Here is a 19,322-nt window from a genome sequence, read left to right on the forward strand (position 1 = left end):
CAGCAGCTCCAGCAGTTGGAAGGGCTCACCCGCTTCTACTTTAGCTAGCTGAAATCCAATCCGATTTCACTCGCTACCTCCAAGTAAACGACTTCGTAAACACGAGCAGAAAAGCAATTTAACAGCTACAAAATATTTAAGAGGCATAGATAACTCATGCCAAAGGTGAGCACTTGTAAAATTTTGTAGAGCACTCAGTGGATGTTTGTTGAACCCAAGGGTTCTTTTGAACCGTGAAGACACAACCCTAAATACTGTTTAAAAGCCCATTGCCAATTAAAATTTACAAAAGCATTTGTTTTCCCTATACTGGTGTGCCACGCAATGCTAGGTATTTCGCAACAGCAGCACACTTTTGAAACAATGCTTTTGAAACAATGAATGCCATGAAATTAGGAAAAACAAGGATTACTCATATTCTAAAAAGCTCCTGCATGTCAACATCAAACATTAACAACAATTAAGAATAATTATCCAATATGGGAGCTTCTTCCTACGTATCTCTTACTTTTAATTGTTCTTGGTCGCAACGATGAGTTTTAAGGAAATGTTCATTTTCTCTTATAGAATTCTCAGTAGAACGTATACGTTGTTGAAATACTGACAGATGGTTTTTTTTGTTTCCAACTTCTTTTTCCAAGTGACTTAAAGAAACAAAGTATTGTTAACAAATGTACACAGAAATTCTAAAACAGCAGAGCACAAGAATTCCGATTTGTTTTGTTCAGAAAGCTAGTAAGTAACTGATGCTCACCTTATGTCTGCCTCCACATCTTTGCTGAGGATGTGGGGCCTATTATGTTCACAAGAATAATACTGTCTTGGCAACACCTGATCTCCATCACGAGTGAAAGCTTCTCTACAATTTGTCGGAAGATTGTTTCGTTGAATAATTCTACGAGCGACCTCATTATTCTAGGGGGGGAAACATGGATAACAAAAACTTTCTCCTCTGAGATTGGAGTATTCAGAGCTGAGTAAAAAGGAACTTGATGTCTCAACTTTTAAATATACTAATTAATTAATGTGACCATTAAGCTACTTTCTGTCAGTCACAGAGCAACTGTCCTTTAAAATATCCAGTAGGCAACTATAACACACACTGGAGTGTTGTCTTGTCTGCATGCATCTTTAGGGGATGTGACATATTTCCCAGCAGAATTTTTCCCTCTCTCAGAATCATGGATATTTCTTCCCTGCAGAGAGAGAACAGTGGGGCTACTACAGTCTACCTGCCTTAAATAAAATCAGCTGCCAATCTCTCTTGAAACTGTAGACAGAAACCAACGAGCTTTTCCGATGCACTGCAAGAATCTCACATCTTGTTAAACTCCACTCTCTCTAACATAACCAGCAAGTCAATTTGAGAAGCACCTGGCATTTAAAATTATTTCTGTTACATGTGATATAGAAATAGCATGCAGTGAATGGTCTAAGTGAATGGTTTTCAACCAGTGTGCCGTGGCACCCTTGGGTGCCTTGAACGATGGTCAGGGGTGCTGCAGGCAACACTGGCCTCTATCCCTCTTTCCTTCCTTCCCTCCTCTGATGTCCTCTCATGTCTCTGCCTCCCAATGGCTTCCACAACTGTTTGTTGCAGCAGCCCTAGCTACAAACTCTGCAGGTGAATGGTGCCTCTGGGGCTGGTCAGGGGGTGCTGGTTGCCAGGAGCTGAGGTGGCCTCAGAGTAAGCAAGCAAGCCAGGGAGTCCAGCCCTTGTTGTTGGGATTGGACAGAAAGTCCTAGGTCCCTGTGGAGCAGTGTGAGGAGTCACCTCTATTTGGGCCAGGGGGGCAGCTCAGAGATCAGGGGCAGCAGCAGTGGCAGTGGCTGCCCAGAGGACTCCCAAGGAGACGGCTGAGGGAACACTCCACAAGGGAGGGTGTTTGAGAAAGCATGAGAGACTGCCGGCTCTGCAGGCAAGGGGTGACATAACTGAGCTCCTGAGCCCCACAAGGGTGCCGCAGAAAGAATGTAGTTGGTCAAAGGAGCTATGGACTCAAAAAGGTTGAAAATCTTTGGTCCAAGGTAATACAGAATTATCTGAACTGTTATAGAAACATCAAGTAAGGCTTTCTATGCACTAGAGGTATGAGAATAAAATCTTACTTTGATTAACAGGACTGTTTCTATACGCCGCATGTCAATTAAGCAATTGGCTATTACTGCATTATCGATGTCTAACGCGGCCAAGACTGACGGGAATTCAGGATGAACAACAGAACTATTACAAAAAAAGGACAGTAGAATTTGTATTTTATTTTATGTTCTTACAATGCAGTCACTTCACTTGCAGTCTTACAAAACATGGCATATAGAGCATTTCAGTTACATTTTCAGAAGCGTAAATATATTGACCATATTTGGAAAATCTATCTAAAATGATGTGTGTGTGTGTGTGTGTGTGTGTGTGTGTCCGCATGGATGAAGTCATTCTATTTGCAAAGGGGTCTTTAAATCAGTGCAGAACTCTGGAAACCTTTGCTGATTCCTCCTGTTTTGTGCAGCCCCTCGCACCACCACCCATGCCACAGGGTGGGGGGGGGGAAAGGAACCAACAAAAATGGCTTCTCTGCCTTTCATTAGCAGAAACTTCACTTGGCTCAAATGTCCTTCCATGAACAGAAGCGAATACAGCAAGATGAATTCTAATTAATCAGCTCAAAGCTGTATCAGTGTTTGGATATGTTGCAATTCAGACTGAAGTACCTGATTCCACTGCAAATCAGCATAAGCAGCCAAGTTCATTAACATTATGAATAATTTTACATAACCAATAACTAATCTTACAGCCCAATCTTATGCGTGTTTATTCCAACATAACTTCCACTGAGTTCAGTGGGTTTAATTATTAGTAAAATACTTATGGTGTGCAGCCTTAGATACTGAACTTTGATATTCTGCAAACAGGCTGCTGTCAAAGAACTGGGAAATGAAACCATTTGTATACTATCTGAAATAAGGTATCTTGTCCCATAATATTTGTTAGAACTAAGGGTGACAATAACAAATATCTAAGTTACCATTAAATCAATAGTTCTATCAGTGACCCTCAACAGTAATGCAGCATAACTATAAACCCTTAATGAAAATTCAAAATTCCAGTTTACACAGACCACGTGTCAGATACACTCACCTTTGGCTTACATCATGAAGCTTATTTTGGAAAGAACTAACAATGATTTGAGGACGAGAACCAGGTTGACAGAATCTGGACATTAACATCTGTAAAGTTCGTTCATCTTTATGATTATCACAGCAAAATCCCGAGATCAAGCTTTTTAAACATGTCTCAATAGCCAGCGCAAAATCGGGATCTTTCAGATGAATAAAAGCACCTGAATGCAAGAAGAAAGTCTCAGCATTGTATGTAATGTCAACATTAAACCATCTGAACACCGCAGCCTGAAGTTCTCACCCCCTCTTGTGTGAAAATGCCATAGTAATATAAAAGGTAGCTTGGAGGTAACTCCATTTTCAGAAGTTCACCAAACTAGACATCAAAGCAATTTAAATGCTCATGAATGGGGGTTTTTAGTAGCCACTGCAGGAGTTTTGGAGCTCCACATCCAAAAGTAATAGCAGCTTATGTGGGGAGCGGGAATCAGGGAGGGAGGGGGAGAGAGATTGAATGTGCATATGCAATGGCTGTTTAAAATGTAATGAATGTGCGGTTTACATACCTGCAAGCCATTAATGTCAAATTTAGTTTGGGCCTGTGACTATGTTTCTATCATGCAGGAGATTTAAATCCTTTGAAACCAACAGTAGAGACAATGCTTATCTTGGCCTATGAATGGCACAGTTTATTTTTTTTAAAAAAAATACCTCAAAACTTCAATACACTTTCCAAATATTTTTTTTTCTTATCCTTGCTTTTTCCATTTTTTATTCAGTGTAAAGTTCTTGCCTTTCTATAGAAGGCAACAAATATCAAAAAAGGTTTGAACTTTTATTCTAAAAGCAACTTCCCAGAAGATTATTCCACTAAAATGAATGCAAATCCACAAGCTATAACCTCCTGGCAAGGCTGAAACCACTTTACAATGAAGCAAAGGTGGCCAGCCACTCCTAAGAACGCAAGTGCGGCCCTGTTAAATAAGACCAAAGGCCTACCGAGTACAAAATCTTTTTTTCACACAGTGGCCCAAAACAAAACAAGAGTAAGTATTCCCAATACTGAAGCACGCAAAAAAACCACAACAAAGTCATGGTAGTCTGTTTTTAAAATGCAAATCCTCAATATATGCACGCTACTTGGTGGTCAGTATACTACTTATAGACCAACTATGGACTACTTGTACATTAACTTGCAGATTAACTGCAATGTGTAAAACTGGGGATGGGGGCAGGGGTAGGCAGGCGATTCGTGCAAATATCTGAAGAGGGTTATAAAAGCACAGCTAAGACTGTGAAATAGTTGGGGAATAGGAATTTAAGAGTCTCCCACTGTCACCATTTTTCTCAAGACCTAAAGAAAATTACTTCCTTATTCATCCTGGTGAAGAAGAACACAGCCATGGACGTACATCAAGAAATCACAAAGTTTACTATTTCTATTTCAGGATTAAATCTGAGAACCATTAAAATTGCGATGCTGTATCCATAGTCTACTTTTCAATGTTTAAAAATTATTTACAAGGAGAATTATAAATTACCTACGGGTCCTAATGGTTTGTATTTAAACTGCCCCAGCTGGTGAGCCTCTTCAATTGCTTTACAGAGCTTTGGCATATAGTGTCCAAACCTTTTCAGTTGATCTGTTTTACTCTCCTTTAACTCTTTTAGCTGCCGTTCCTGAGAATCCAATATTTGCCTCAGTTCCAATTCTTCCTTCCTAAAACAACAAAGAAGCTACTGAAATATCATGCATTATTATTAAGGCCTAGTCCATTTCATAGAAACAGGTAGCCTTTTGCACACCACCTGATTGCTTATAAGGTACAATTGCTTTAGCAGGGCTTCCAAGTCAATCATTGATTCACTTTATTTGTATGCCACTTTTCCACACACAAAAACAAGCTCAAAGTGACTTGTAACAAAGAAACAGGGTTGCATTTCAAACAAACACTACTAAACAATTTCATAGTAACATAGCAAAACAAAAATAGAATAACATACAAACAAGCACATTTGAATACTATTAATATACAGTCATACCTTCCCGAATGGCTTTGATTTGTTGTCAAACAAATCGGCTTCTGAAAGCTGCAAACCCGGAAGTAAGTGTTCCGGTTTGCGAATGTTTTTTGGAAGCTGAATGTCCAACGCAGCTTCCGTTTGAGTGCAGGAAGCTCCTGCAGCCAATCGGAAGCCGCGCCTTAGTTTTTGAACAGTTTTGGGAGTCAAATGGACTCCCAGAACGGATTAGGTTCAAGAACCAAGGTTTCACTGTAACAAGAATAAGTAAACAACATGCCACATCCAATGACCAAAATAAGGGAGCTTCATTTCTGTATGTTTAGCCTGAAAAAGGAACAACTGAGAGGAAATAGCCATCTTCAAATATCTAAAAGGGCTGTCACATGGAAGATGGAGCAAGCTTGTTTTCTCCTGCTCTTGACAGTAGGTCCCAAACCAATGGCTTCAATTTACAAGAAAGAAGATTCCAACTAATCATCAGGAAGCTGTTTGAAAAAAACTGCAAGCCATTTCTATTTAATAACACATTCTCCAAATTGGTACCTTGGGTGCCCTTCTCCAGAGGAAGCTTATAAAATAACTGCTTTTATTGTTTTTCATTTTTTTTAAAAAAAGATGTTTGTTTGAAAAGTGGGATGTCAGATGTCTTTACCAAAAAGGCAATCACCTCTACCCCTTGAAGAAAAACAACAGGGAACTGAAACTGAAACGATCCCTTGTCCCTTCCCAAAACTAACCAAGAAAGAGTTGAACATACATGCTTCTCCTCAGACAAATATGCCTGGCAGGAAAAAGCTGAATGAAGCTGTGGTCCACAGAGCAAGAAAAATAAATGCTCAGAAGCCCAACATAGCACAAAACACAAATCAAGTAATAACCACAGTTACATCTCAAAAACTTACTTAAGCCTCGAAGCCTCTTCCTTGTATACTTTTATAGCCTCTTGAAACTGCTTTATTTGGTTATCATTTGATTCTTCTTGATCAAGAAGTGTCCTTAACTGCTCTTCCTTAGCTGCTCGTTCAATTCTTGCTTGTTTTTCCAACGTTTCAGGCTCCGAAATTTGTTCAGCACTGTAACATCATGCAAACCAAACACAGTATTATATTAAAGAGCTGCTCTGGAGGAATACTTTAGTGACATACATCTTTCCTTTGGGGCAGCTTTTATGCATGCAGCATTTGAGTTTAATCAAAACTGGCTAGCCACAGTTTCACACTTGCATTTTAAAATAAACACGAATACAGATTTTAAGGCTGCATTTAGATTTTTAAAATCCCACAGAGACTTATGTTGTTTACCATTCTCTGAACAAAAGGCAGCAGCATGTGCTTTTCTACCTGCTTTTAGCAAAGCACTGTAGATTAATTATATAATTATTATTTATACATCACTCTTTGCATCTTAAGAGACATCTTTCTGCCTGCAAGGAATATACACTCTAAATAGAAAATGGGGAAAACAGAGAGAGGAAACAGGGCAAGGGGGATAAAGTGGGCAGATTTATATTTGATCAAGTCTACCACCAAAGGTTTCAGAGTACACTTAGCTATCATACCAAATGACACATCCTCTTATGGATCAGCAAGCAATGAACAAACAAGTAGCAGAAAGGAGGGGGAGACAGAAAATTATCACAAAGGAGGGAAGTAAGCAGCCAGCCCCCACACTCATCTTTATTAGAGATCAGTGCTATTTAAGATGCTTATACATTTATCTAGATTCCAGTGGAGTAACCAATTTTTAAAGATCTTTACAACCCAAGCAGCAAAGCGCTCCAAAAGGGTATTTCCAAAGTGACTGAATGGGCAACAAAATAGCAAATGAGACTCTGTGTAAATAAAAGTAAGGTCCTGTTCAGGGGGTGGGGGGCTAGCTTCACATCTATGCTGATGGAACTTGTGGTTCTGGTGGATAGTCCAGTAGCAGTTGTAAAATAGTAATAATATGAATAATAATAATAAAGGGCTTCTCTGGGAGATTTGTCCAATTGACAAATCATAGTACCATTATACACATAGTGTTGCTGCATTTGGAATAATGCTAAAGTACTAGTTACCCAATATCAAAAAGGGTATTTTAAATCCAGAAAAGGAAAACCAAAATGGGCAAGTGATTGTGGCACTTCTAAAAAGAAAAGCTAGCATCTTTAAGTGAGGGGGCCCTCATAAGGGTTTTCTTTTTCCTTTAATGAAGCAAGGACGCAAAAAGCATTTAAGGAGAGTTTCTGCATGATGCAGAAGTGGCATTAAAGGCTTCTGACAAAAAATAATTATCTGAAGATGGACATTTTGATTTTGCAATGAAGTTTCCAAAACAGCCAGCCAGATAGAAGATAGGAGTAGTCAAAGTGTGAGATAACCAGAGCACAGTTTTAGCGGAGTTTAAAAAGTAGTTAAATAAATTTAATATAATTAAGTTTAATAAGCTGATATATACTCAAGAGATAAAAAAGGTTGCTTATAATAAATTTCAACTTCTCTGTTTTCAACTTGGTCAGTCTTGTTTAAACATAAAGTGAATTTTTAGGAAATTATCGATAACATAGAGGAGAAATGTTTCAACTTCTTGTTTGTCATTACATGTTTCTTTCAGATAAATATGTATATATAGTGGTTTTGGGTAACAAAATGCCCGTTTACTCACTTCTCTTTTTGATACAACATATTTAGAAAATGAAACATTACCTGGTCTTCAGTTCCTCAATTTTTTTACAAAGCTGTTCATGGTCTTTCACCAAGCGTTTCAATTCATTTTGAGACCGATTATATGCTGCCTTAAACAAGGAAAGCAAAACTCTGGTGAACAACTGAGTGGAACAAACTTACAGCAGAGATTTCTTCTGCCTTTTTTGAAATTATACTCATTTGACCCATTACTCTGCTTTCATGCCTTTTACAATCCAAGACACTCAACTCTGCTGATAAAAGAATCTGTGTGTCTGATTTCAGTGCAGATCTGCACAAAATACTAAAGTATGCCTAGACCATTAGTGTGTGGCAAATTCTTACAGAACTTCTAAGTCTGAACTTTACATCCACAAACCTCTGCATCATTCTTTGCTCTTCTTTTAGATAGAACGTCTGCTTTCAAAGCAGCACATGATGGTTCTAATGCCTGAGCTTCTTCCGTTATCTTCTCTAGCTTGTCTTGCATAGTTCTGTGTTTTCCTTCTGCATCTTTTACCTTAGTCTGAAAAGAGAAAACAATCAGAAATCTCATTATACCAGGGAAATTAGGTGAATGTGCAGAGAATGATCCAAAGGAAGTTGAGACAAATCAGCCATGATTTGGAACGGGAGAAAGGGTCAACAGTTTGCAGATGAAGTATGATCACCTTTTACTTTCCAGACAACACTTCATTCTGAATTTCATTAACATAATGTCAGGCCTCTGGTTTTAACTGGGAACCTTACAGCTGAGCCTAGTACAAACTGATGGGCAGCCTAGTACTGTGAGTACTTCAATCTTGGAGTCCTCTTCTGACACAAAAGAGGGCCAGGGTATCCATCCCAGCCGCCTTGGGCAAGATGAAGCCCCTGGCAAAAATACCAGGAAGCTGTTCTTGCCCTTTTCTGATCAACTAAGCAGCATCGTATCCAAGCTACACTTTAGGTTCTGGCCAGGGATGGCAGCCAACCAGAGGTGGTTTGGGTAGACCTATCGATGGCTTCGGCCTGGCCGTGGTATCCACTCTTGACCAAATGGTTGTCTCAACTTGGCTTCATTAAAGGACACATGTAAACAAAAAAAATCAGCTCAAATGCCAACTATTACAGGGCAGTAATAGGAACACTGAATTATTTTCTACAAAATCTTTGTTGATCATTTATTAGATTATATACAAAAGCCGATCAAAGCTGACACGTAACTCAAAGTAACTCAAAACTGAAATATTTGCTTCTCGTCTTCTAAATGCAATTTACTTATATGAGAAAGCTCACAAGTAGCACACATTTAACTAGATGGCCAAATAGCTCATGCAAGGGCATTCATGTGGACCTGTACAAGAAGCACCTGTATTTTCTTCTTGTGATCCTTGCATGAAGGCTAAGGCTTTGGTGAGAGGTGACAATAAAGCAGGCTGCTTAACAGATCTGACATTTTGTGGTGCAGTCTCAGAAGACACCAGTCACACTAACCTATTTTTTAAAGAGTACAGGTAAGATTTTTAAACTGGCTGTGTTAGTCTCGCCAAGTCATTAAAGAAACAAAAACAATGCTTCACTTGAACAAGAGAATCAAAGCAATTCAAGTCAGTATTTGCAATAAATGCATATATACCTGCCATTCTTTTACTTTCTCAACAAATTTTCCAGTTCTTGCTTCTAGAGCGCCAATATCATCTCTGAGTGTTTCAACTTCATTTTCAGTGTCTCTCACCTAAAATGTAAGATTAATGTAAGCATCACACAATAAATATGACACAATTTAAACCCATATATAGGTACTGAAACAACAAATTACCATTGTCCAAGCTATTTGGTGCTGTAACTTCTTCAGTTCATTCTGCATTTCACTCACAAAAGCAATACTTTTGTAACGATCCTCCTTCTCCAAAAAACGCTTCCGAAGTTCTTCAAGATACTAAGGAGAGACACAAAATGTTGTTGGATATGACAGCAGTACAAATACTAGGTCCATTTCTTAGTGTTTACTAGGGACAGAAGAAACCCAGAGGAGCTGTCTAGGAAGCTCAGTATCAGATTATGTATGTTACTAAAGATTTTACTGCATCTGTGCATTGTTTCTTTAAGTTGCAGTTGTGTTTTTACAAAATCATTTGTATGAGATTCTGTTGTAATTGCTTTTGCTTGTTTGCACAAAATCTTTAACAAAATAGTATATATTTTTAAAAAGTGACTATGATGCTTCATGAAGAATAAATCAGTGTTAGGAATTTATTTTGTAGGACTAAAAGGTAAAGATAAAGGACCCCTGACAGTTAAGTCCAGTCGCAGATGACTCTAGGGTTGCGGCACTCATCTCGCTTTACAGGCTGAGGGAGCCAGTGTTTGTCTGCAGACAGTTTTTCCGGGTTATGTGGCCAGCATGACTAAGCCGCTTCTAGCGCAACAGAACACTGAAACCAGAGCAGCACACGGAAACACCGTTTACCTTCCCGCCTGGGAAACATAACATTACTGTTTATAATACCTTTGCTCCTTGTTCAATCTGATCATGAGTTCTTGCTTTGGTTTCCATAATGTATGCATAATCTTCTTTCATCTGCTCCAACTGTGTTGCCTTCATAAAGAACTAATGCAAGAAAACACAAGTTCATGTTCTATAACTGACTTTCTAAAAGACTAAGAATTATGAATGCAGTCCATTTATACTTACACATTTCATTAAAGCCCTAGTTACCCGCTCCACCCACCTCACTTAACATGTGCACGATAAGAACATAAAGAAGCAGCACTATGGCTATCCACTGAATGTAAATTTTGTGCATGCTTCCAATATACTCATCAAGCCCTTCAAGCTGCTCAAGATCTGAATAAGAAGAGCACACATGGACTTTCCATTCCTTAGAGTGGTGTGCTGTGCTTCTCAAAACAAGGAAGAGTCATGTCCAATGGATTTGTTGGTATCTGTTTGTCTCAAGAGACAATGGAGTGTGCTTCCAAGGGTGAAGCACTGAAGTCATTAGCAGCACTGAAGTGACCTCCTTGGGGCACAAGCCTAGGCAGTGCGAATGGAGGTCCTGGGCTGCCCAGACAACAAGCCCCCCCCCCTCCAGCTGCGCTGATGTGGTCCAAAGTAAAAGAGAACAATATGTTCTGGGCATACTGACAGCTTCTAGGAGGGTGGGGACCAAAGGTGGACAAACTACCCCAGAAGAAGCACGACATGTCCCCCACCAGAGGTACTACCCCTCTACTAACACCCCATACACTCCCCGATGGATTACCGACAACATCATATGGTAGTTTTGTTTACCTTGTATTTGTCACATTCATTTTTAGATTGCAAGAACTGTTTGCTCATTTCCTGAGTGAGTATAGATACAGGATTATCCACCTGCAACAACAAAAGTCACTTACTATTTTTTTTAGCTTTGGCAAGTAGTCAATATTTAAGTAAGCAGTCACTTGAAATTCAGAAATTCTCTTCAACATTGCAAGACAAGATAAATTATTATTATGGTTGTAACAGTATCTCAAGCGTAACGGCTTTTATCTCAAGCGTAACCACATAAAAGTTCATGAAGATTTTCCTTTACGGCACCTTTACTATTTTAAGAATTTGAGAAGTCACAAACGGCTCACTGAAACAGGATGTCAGAAGAGCTTTAACGGGCAAGTTTGTTTTTAAAATACAAATGCAAATTCCACATAACCACTGGCCACAATCCAGAGAACTGCACTGCAAACAGTACACCCAGAGGAACCTTTTGACAATACACTCAGTCACTACCACCCAAAACCAGTTTCTCGTGACGCACGAAAAGTTGCTATAAGAGTTTGAGCATAGGGGCTTCAATTCAAGGAGGGGAGGAATCATAAGCTGCAGTAATTGTCTACACACCCTTAAGCAAAGAGAATCAAATCAATTTTTCAAAATCTATTAGGTGTTATATGTAGAAGTAAACAAATTTAGACTTACCTGGATATTAAAGTGATCTAGGATGGCAGTAAGTTCTTCCTTCTTGGATGAAATTATGGCACCTGAATATAAAAGTGAGAATAAACCATAATCAGATTTTTAAAATTACTACGTAACACCAATTAAATTATACCTTTAGTGTAGAACAGAATATTGGTGCTGAGAATAAACACTTATTTGTATTTATCGCATTTATATACCCTCCATTCCCCCTAAAAATGTCCAGGATGTTGCTTTGTCTTGGTGCCCAAATGGACTATGATCCCTCCTACTGCTCAGACCGCAGGAACCGTGTGACCAGATTTTTCCCCTGGAGACCTCTACTTCTACTGTTTCCTTAGTTCTGTTCTGTGGCTGGCCTTTTATAGAACTCCTTAGTAATCGGGAGAGGAGAACATTAGCCGGACCAAAATTTGAACAAAGGAGGAAAAAGAAAAAGCCAGCATAGTCTAGGCCTATGCAAAGCTGAATGTTCGAGAAAGGCATCTCTAGGAGATCGGGGGGGGGGGGGTGCGCAAAATACTTCGGCAGTTTAGGTTTCGTGAGGCACAACCAGGCCATACCACTGAGGTGGGAGGGCAAATCAACTCTATGGCCTTGGCTACAGCCAGGACAACTAATGTACCGTGGAAAGCACTGCTGCTTTTTTTTTATGAACTTGTACTGTAATAGTAGAGGAAGGGCCAGAGGAGCTTGCTCTGCAGCTACTGCCAAGGCTTTCTCCTGTTGCTTTATCACATGTTTATGTTCAGCAAGGCAGTGGATTTCTACACTTTCCCCTTCCTCTGTGAAGTCATAACAAAGGGGGGGTAGGGCATGGCACAAGAGGGAGACATGCAAAGCAAGAAGAGTGGGACACAGAAGGTGACTTGGAGGAGGAACAAAATTGAAATGCCTTTTTTATTTAAACAACCGCAGAAATGCGTGATAGGGGAGAGAATAGAGAAGAAGACTCACACCAAGGATGACAATCTGACAAAAAGAAGAGAAACAATCCTGAGTTTTCCTAATTTGCCCCTTTAAAAAAATTGTTTGAGCTTCCCTGTGTACAATTTAGATTAAAACTGATGTAATACTAATGATTAGGCTGGGGAATGCAGATGGACTAGTAACAACGACAGGGAAGCCTGAGGACTGAAAAACCAGGCCAATCCTTCTGACTTATTACTATGCCTACAACGTCGTGGTAGATACCAGTATAATGCAGACACAATCCTATCATTACCCTTGCTAATGATGAAGCAAGCCAAAGCAGTCCAACAAAAAAAATATTGAGCAATACAAGGTATCTGCATGCTCATGTTATACCAACATTTACAAGAGGATACAGGAGGCCCACAACTTATGTGGGGGTTACGTTCCAGGGATCGTGCCTAAAATTGCAGAGTCAATAGGTTCAATGTCAGGTAGGAATGTCAACTTCATTTCCCCCAGAACCCCACCCCCTTTTTCATTTTGTTCAAAAAAATGCCATGCAGGTAAGCCTGAATGCATACAAGTTAAATGCACACAAGCTGTGGGCTTACTGTATTTAAGAAAGAAGGCAGCTCACCTCACGTTTCTTCTAAAAATAGAGCTTCTTTGAATACTTCATAAAAATTAAAAGTACCTGTGCTGCTTTTCAGTTTGTAATTACGATGTCCTTCCAAGTTTATGCGTTGACTGATGGTGATAGAGTCACCATACTGCTGTGGTTTAAACGCATCTTCACCTCGGTTTCGCAGCGTTATTGAAACATCTGCAGAACTGAAGACAAAAAATGAGCTGATTTTAATTAACATGTAAATTCAAGAAATTATCTTTTTAACCAAGTTCAAGGTGTTGCCAGTAGCATATAAAGCCCTTAACAACTTGCAACCAGGTCACCTATGAGATTGCCTTACCCAACATGTGCCCACTAGACCGCTTCAATTGGCGGAATTGGCAATACTACAGGTGCCACATTAGACGCATTCCGCAGCTGTAAAGTGTGGCAGCACCTGCACTCTTGAGATCACGCAGGCACCTTCACTGTACTCTTTCTGGTGCCTGCTACAAACATTCTTGTTTAGACAAGCCCACCCAGGAGCTCAGAAGTTGAGGAGATTTTAATCTGTTTTAGTATTTTAACTTTTTGTATGTTTAAAAGCATGGTTGTGAATTTTTCTTGATTTTCTTGTTTTATCTTTTTGTAAACCGCTTTGTTTCTTTTACAATCAAGCAGCGTATTTTATGAAATAGTAAATAAGGACTCTAAGCCTTATGCCAAGGAAGATATTTTTAATTCATGGTACACAACACCTTTGTAAAAATGAACACAAATATCAGTAAACAGTGCCCAATGTTTCTAGACCAGGAGGCAGGGTAAGAAAAAAGGCATAACCTAACACTCAAGCTGTAACATCTGCAGACTGCAACAGTTCCAAGATGGACTGGAGGAGTTGTACAGACTTCGGATTAACCTCTCCTGGGACCTAACAAATGGCTGACACTGGCCTCAAAGATTGCTGACACCACAAGTGGTTGGTGTAGGTAGCTAGCTAATATGTATTACTCTTGCAGAGATCTCACCACCTGACACTGGCCTCAAAGATTGCAGAGTATTTCTGGAGGAACAGGAAATTCTTCCCTCCCTCCCTGGTACTGTTCTTACTCGTTCTGCCTTAATACTGGATTTTGACTTACCTCTGTCCATCTTTCACAAATACTTTCAAAGATGTCCCTCGATTTGTCACTGTAGCTTTCCCTCCAAGACCAACCATAAGGGCCGTTAACACAGCACTCTTCCCACCTGAATGAAGCAACATTTATTAAGCTCTTAACAGTTGGCAAGCTATTTTTAAGGCAGCAAAAAACGGCTCTTATTCCTTTTTCTTTTTTAAAAGACCATTCCTCCTCTCCCCTTATTTTTCTTTTTTTTAAAAAAGACCACTCCTAAAGAAGCTACTGGGTTATAAAGCATGTGATCACATAACATAAAAACACTCTTGGGTAGAAATAACTCAATGACACTTTTTCTCATGAAAGACTAGGTCAGCTATAGCTTCAATATTCGTTTGTTTCATATTTGCTGCTGTATTGTGAAAATGTGTTGCATTACAGGGTTTTTAATGTACACTTTAATAATGTATTGGTATTAATTGCATCATATAGCTTAATTTTTATTTTTTACAAAAGTGGCCCATACATTTTATGAAATAAATACAAGAATTTTGTAACTAGCATTCTCTTAAATGTTACACAAACATATCACAGCAAGCCATTGATGGTTCTTTCACATCTCGTGGGTCAGGAGGCCCTGAACCAATTGGAAAAGCTCAACTGAGCAGCATGAGTACATAGTGCTAATCTTTTTTTGACAGTCACAAAGTGGGCTTTGATGATAACTCAGTGTGTCAACATATTCACTGCAAAATTAGCAAGGTAAAGTTAGAAAATAGAGGATTCTTATTCTGTTCAATGATTCAATAGAAATAACTGCAAAATAATAGGTAAGATAGATTTCATTAGTGAAATTCATTTGGTTATAAGCTTTTGTGGAAAAGAGCCTAACTGACTGTATTGCCCTCTTCTGATACAGGTTCAAACTTATTTGTAGGGAGAGAGGAAAAATATGAACAGTAGGGCAAAAAGTCCATGTAATGCAATATTGTTTCTGATAGGCAATGATGTGAAAGAGCATGCCTGAGACCAGAGAGCTACTGTCAGCTGCAATGTACAACACTGGACAGTCAAGTCTGACCTGATAAAACACAGTTTCTGTGTTCCAAAGAAACGCTTAAATACATATAAGAATATTGACCACTCATAAGAGAGGCTTTCTCTTTTTGATTTGGGGGTTTTCTTTTCCCCCTTCCCCATAATCTTCTGCTGTTCCTTCTCTCCAAGCATCTTATCTCTCATATGTATCTTAGTTATTGTTTGAGAGGTACTAAATTTGCTTCTTTAATGTTTGTAATCTTTTATATGTATTTTATTAGTGTTCTATTCTGCTTTTTGTTCAGAAAAACTGGTATATTAGAAATTGATAAATAAGAAATATGCTACAGAATGGAAGAAATGCCAATATTATAATTTTCCATATGATTTAAAATAATAAATAAAAACTTACTTCCATTATTTCCAACTATAAAATTGACATTGGGTCCAAATTTGAAGGGGCCCAGCATTGAATGGCACATGAAATTCTTCAGCTGGATACTTTCAATTATTCCAACTTCTCCTGACACCTACAGATACATTACAAAGATGTTTAAAACTGATCACCCATCTTTTATACACAAACAGATCATCACAACGCTTGCATATTTTTAACAATACCATGGGGTGTCTAAATAATCCTTACTAGCAGAACATTCAGCTCTCATTTGCCATTTCCCCACACAATTAAAGTAGTAGCCTAAATAGCAGATCACAAGCTGTGTCAAATGAGTCTCCCTAAAAAACACGAGAGCAATGGTAAAGCCCAAGTGCAACTAACGAAATATAAAGAAATATTTTGCCTGAAAGTATTGACTTTAGGCCCAGGGATAAGGAAGTTGAGTGAGCAGGTAATAATGAACTCCTGTGCATTTTTGTCACGTGCAAGGCAGTTTCAGTCAAGCCACACTTACCATAATACCTGGTGTTCCATATACAGTAGAGTGGTACCTTGGGTTGAGTACTTAATTCATTCTGGAGGTCTGTTCTTAACCAGAAACTGTACTTAACCTGAAGCACCACTTTAGCTAATGGGGCCTCCTGCTGCCGCTGCTGCATGATTTCTGTTCTCATCCTGAAGCAAAGTTCTTAACCCGAGGTAACATTTCTGGGTTAGCGGAGTCTGTAACCTGAAGCGTATGTAACCTGAAGCGTACGTAACCCAAGGTACTACTGTACTTGAAAAACTACCTCCTTCCCTACAGATGCTCTGGGGTGGAAAGACTGACCAATGACCAGATTCAGCATAAGGAATCATTCTTAATGGTTTTGAAGAGTTCATTGCACAGAGCATACTCAACTTGCACCCTGCAAGCAGGTAGTCATAAATACACTGTGCCATAGTACCCACACCCTTGCTTCTAACCTTTCATTATCTGTTTTTTGTTTACTGGGCTTATTCGGTATGAAAGTTTAAATCTGTAAGATAAAAAAGGGAGAGGGTTGGCTGGCATGGCCTCCTCCTCAAAGGTACTTAACTTTTCTACCCATGGCTAAGTTCCACCAACTTCTGTCGCAGACAGGTGAGAGTTCAACTTTTAAAGCAGGCTCTCTTAAAGGACCCCTGGAAATGGCTATAACAAAAGCTGACAATAAGTTGTAATTAAGGAGATGTAGAAATCTGGCTCCAAGCATGCAATCCCCTATTCCAGCTTTAGTACTTACTATCAGTAGATAGTACTTACCTTCTCCTCGCACAGGTGCTTAACTTACATGTCCCGCCCCGCCCCTCTGTGCTTGTCTGATCATCAATAGTTTCACTTTTCTCTCAGGTATAATATAAAACCACATTGTGGGACAAATTGCTTACCGACTGCGAGTAGTAACTGCTGTCACTCTGTAGCTGTGACAACTCCTCTTCGTTAGGGTCATCATCAGAATCAAATGTGGCTTGCCTAGGTCTTTTTTCAGATGATGATGTTGAAAAGCTTCTCTCTTTTCTCTTTGACATATTGGCCTCTGTGCTTACAGAAATTCTTTTGGAAATATTTCATCAGAAATCTGGCAAATTTCTAGCGCTGTAATGTTGGGGAAGTGGAGGGAAAGTTAATGAAACTATATAATAAATGTTTCCTTATTTTATAGTATTCAACGTACAAGCACCCTGGCCAACAAATTAAAATGTAAGGCAAACCCACTCAGTCACCCAGAACAGCCACGCAATCGGACGGGCAAGGGCAATAGAGGGGAAAACGTACAAGCACCCTGGCCAAAAATTAAAATATAACGCACAGCCACCAAGGCAGAGGCAGGGGAAGGAAAAACGCACGGGGAGAGAAAACGCACAGCGAGGAGACGAGGGAGAAAGATGGAGCCACACTCACACTCAGACCTCGCTGGGGGCGGAGAGACCACGTGCTGGGCAAGGGAACAAGCTGCAGCTTAAGAAAGGTAACAGACAAACTGGAGAGCCCACATGCCAGGAGTGGGGGGAAATAGAAGGTTAAATGTAGGTTTTTATACGGAAAAGAGGACACAGCAAGGCAGCTTGCGAAAACTAACGCAGATAGCGAACCTGGATGCCTGGGTTTTTAAAAGCAGTAAAGCAATGAGCGCACACAAGCCTCCTAAATTTAAAAGGCAAGCCAGGAACCAAGAAGCCTCCACACACACCTGACTCCAAACCTCGTGGCTGAGCTCTTCCCTGCGATGACTCCTAGCTGACTCGCAACGAGAAGGCGGAAAATGAGGCGGAATGGCTGGCACAGCAGTAAGTTAAACTGCAAACCACGCCCCCTCCAAGCCACCCGGTTGGGCGCTTACCTGTGGGCGTGGTGTGCCAGCCAGGTGAGTGGGGCAGGGGGCGTAACGCCCCCTGCGTGACGCAGAAAACGCGTCCCGCCCACAACACCGCCCCTCTTGGAGGAGGAGAGGCTTTACTGAAGTTGTTAAGTTTTATTCTGTTAAGAGTATATGCCTGTTAGCCTAACCTCCCTCTACATTTTGTGGGGGTTAAATGAAAAGAACCATGTATGCCACCTTGTGCTCCCTGGAGAAAAAGGTGAAATATAAATGCAATTAACAAATAATAAAAAAGCAGATTTCATAAGCCTGCACTTTCCAGCTTTAAACCAAAGGAATTTTCCTTTGATTGCCATATGGGAGTAACTGAACATTACTTCTAAGTAAATATGCACAAAATTAGGCTGCTTGGTTTTTTTAATTTATGCTTTATAATGGAGATGCCAATAATTTAAATTATCATTTTTTTACCTGGCATGTGTTCTTGCACTTTTTTCTTTTGTAATGTACACTCCATGGTTCTCATATTAAGGCTTTGGTTCTGTTGTATCACAACTTCCTTGGCACTGAAATACGCAGTACAGTACCTTGCACTGAATATCTAGATAGGATAGTTAGATACTGAATATCTACAGCCAGAGCAACATGGACAGGCAGAGTCCATGAATGCCCTACCACCTCTCTTACAAGGGCCAATGAGCCAGCACCTTCAGCTGCCTCGAGGAGCCTGACCATGTGAGGGTTTATCAACTAAACAGAAAATGAGCCTTGCATCCTGGTTTTGGGTGAGCAAGCAAAGGCTGCTATGAGTTAAATTTTTGTTGAAAGAAAGAAATAACTATGCACTCTACACTCCGGATTTGTGTAGTTTACTCCTTATGCCTTTTCTTCTCCTGAAGATCTCCTGAAAGGCAGCAGAGCTTTAGGATATGAGTTTTCCTTCTCCTAGATGGCCAACCTTCCCAGGTTGACAACACACATCTGCCCCTCATGTCCCTCTACAACACATACAGAAACCGCCTTTCCACTGGACCCACTATTGGTCTCATCCACTCAATCTGCCAGAGCCTGTCTTTGCATGTAGGGACAGTCCCTAACTCACTGAGGGTTCGAGACCCATCAGCTGCCACCCCCTGGTTTACTACCCATGT

At 39.9% G+C, this 19,322-nt stretch overlaps 2 protein-coding genes and 1 long non-coding RNA gene across 6 annotated transcripts in view; 1 reads left to right on the plus strand and 2 right to left on the minus strand.

Annotated features, from left to right (window-relative positions):
* The window catches only part of LOC308584511, a 158,734-nt gene that overhangs the window by 110,148 nt on the left and 29,264 nt on the right, over positions 1-19,322 (minus strand). The gene's annotated exons all lie outside the window — the stretch shown is intronic.
* The window catches only part of GEN1 (GEN1 Holliday junction 5' flap endonuclease), a 90,315-nt gene that overhangs the window by 44,540 nt on the left and 26,453 nt on the right, over positions 1-19,322 (plus strand). The gene's annotated exons all lie outside the window — the stretch shown is intronic.
* SMC6 (structural maintenance of chromosomes 6) overlaps positions 1-19,322 on the minus strand; it is a 34,026-nt gene that overhangs the window by 13,000 nt on the left and 1,704 nt on the right. For all 3 annotated transcript variants that reach the window (XM_081189011.1, XM_081189010.1, XM_081189012.1), the window contains exons 2-18: positions 17,240-17,447; positions 15,842-15,959; positions 14,416-14,521; positions 13,361-13,497; positions 11,752-11,813; positions 11,086-11,166; positions 10,300-10,401; positions 9,610-9,729; positions 9,427-9,525; positions 8,188-8,334; positions 7,830-7,918; positions 6,045-6,215; positions 4,659-4,837; positions 3,137-3,338; positions 2,110-2,224; positions 755-915; positions 509-644 (exon numbers count right to left, since the gene is read on the minus strand). In XM_081189011.1, the coding sequence (XP_081045137.1) occupies positions 509-644; positions 755-915; positions 2,110-2,224; positions 3,137-3,338; positions 4,659-4,837; positions 6,045-6,215; positions 7,830-7,918; positions 8,188-8,334; positions 9,427-9,525; positions 9,610-9,729; positions 10,300-10,401; positions 11,086-11,166; positions 11,752-11,813; positions 13,361-13,497; positions 14,416-14,521; positions 15,842-15,959; positions 17,240-17,380 (2,166 nt within the window). In that variant the 5' untranslated portion in view covers positions 17,381-17,447. The remainder of the gene's footprint in view (positions 1-508; positions 645-754; positions 916-2,109; positions 2,225-3,136; positions 3,339-4,658; positions 4,838-6,044; positions 6,216-7,829; positions 7,919-8,187; positions 8,335-9,426; positions 9,526-9,609; positions 9,730-10,299; positions 10,402-11,085; positions 11,167-11,751; positions 11,814-13,360; positions 13,498-14,415; positions 14,522-15,841; positions 15,960-17,239; positions 17,448-19,322) is intronic.

This window comes from Podarcis bocagei (assembly GCF_964188305.1).
Source record: "Podarcis bocagei genome assembly, chromosome: 3".
Lineage (NCBI taxonomy): Eukaryota > Metazoa > Chordata > Lepidosauria > Squamata > Lacertidae > Podarcis > Podarcis bocagei.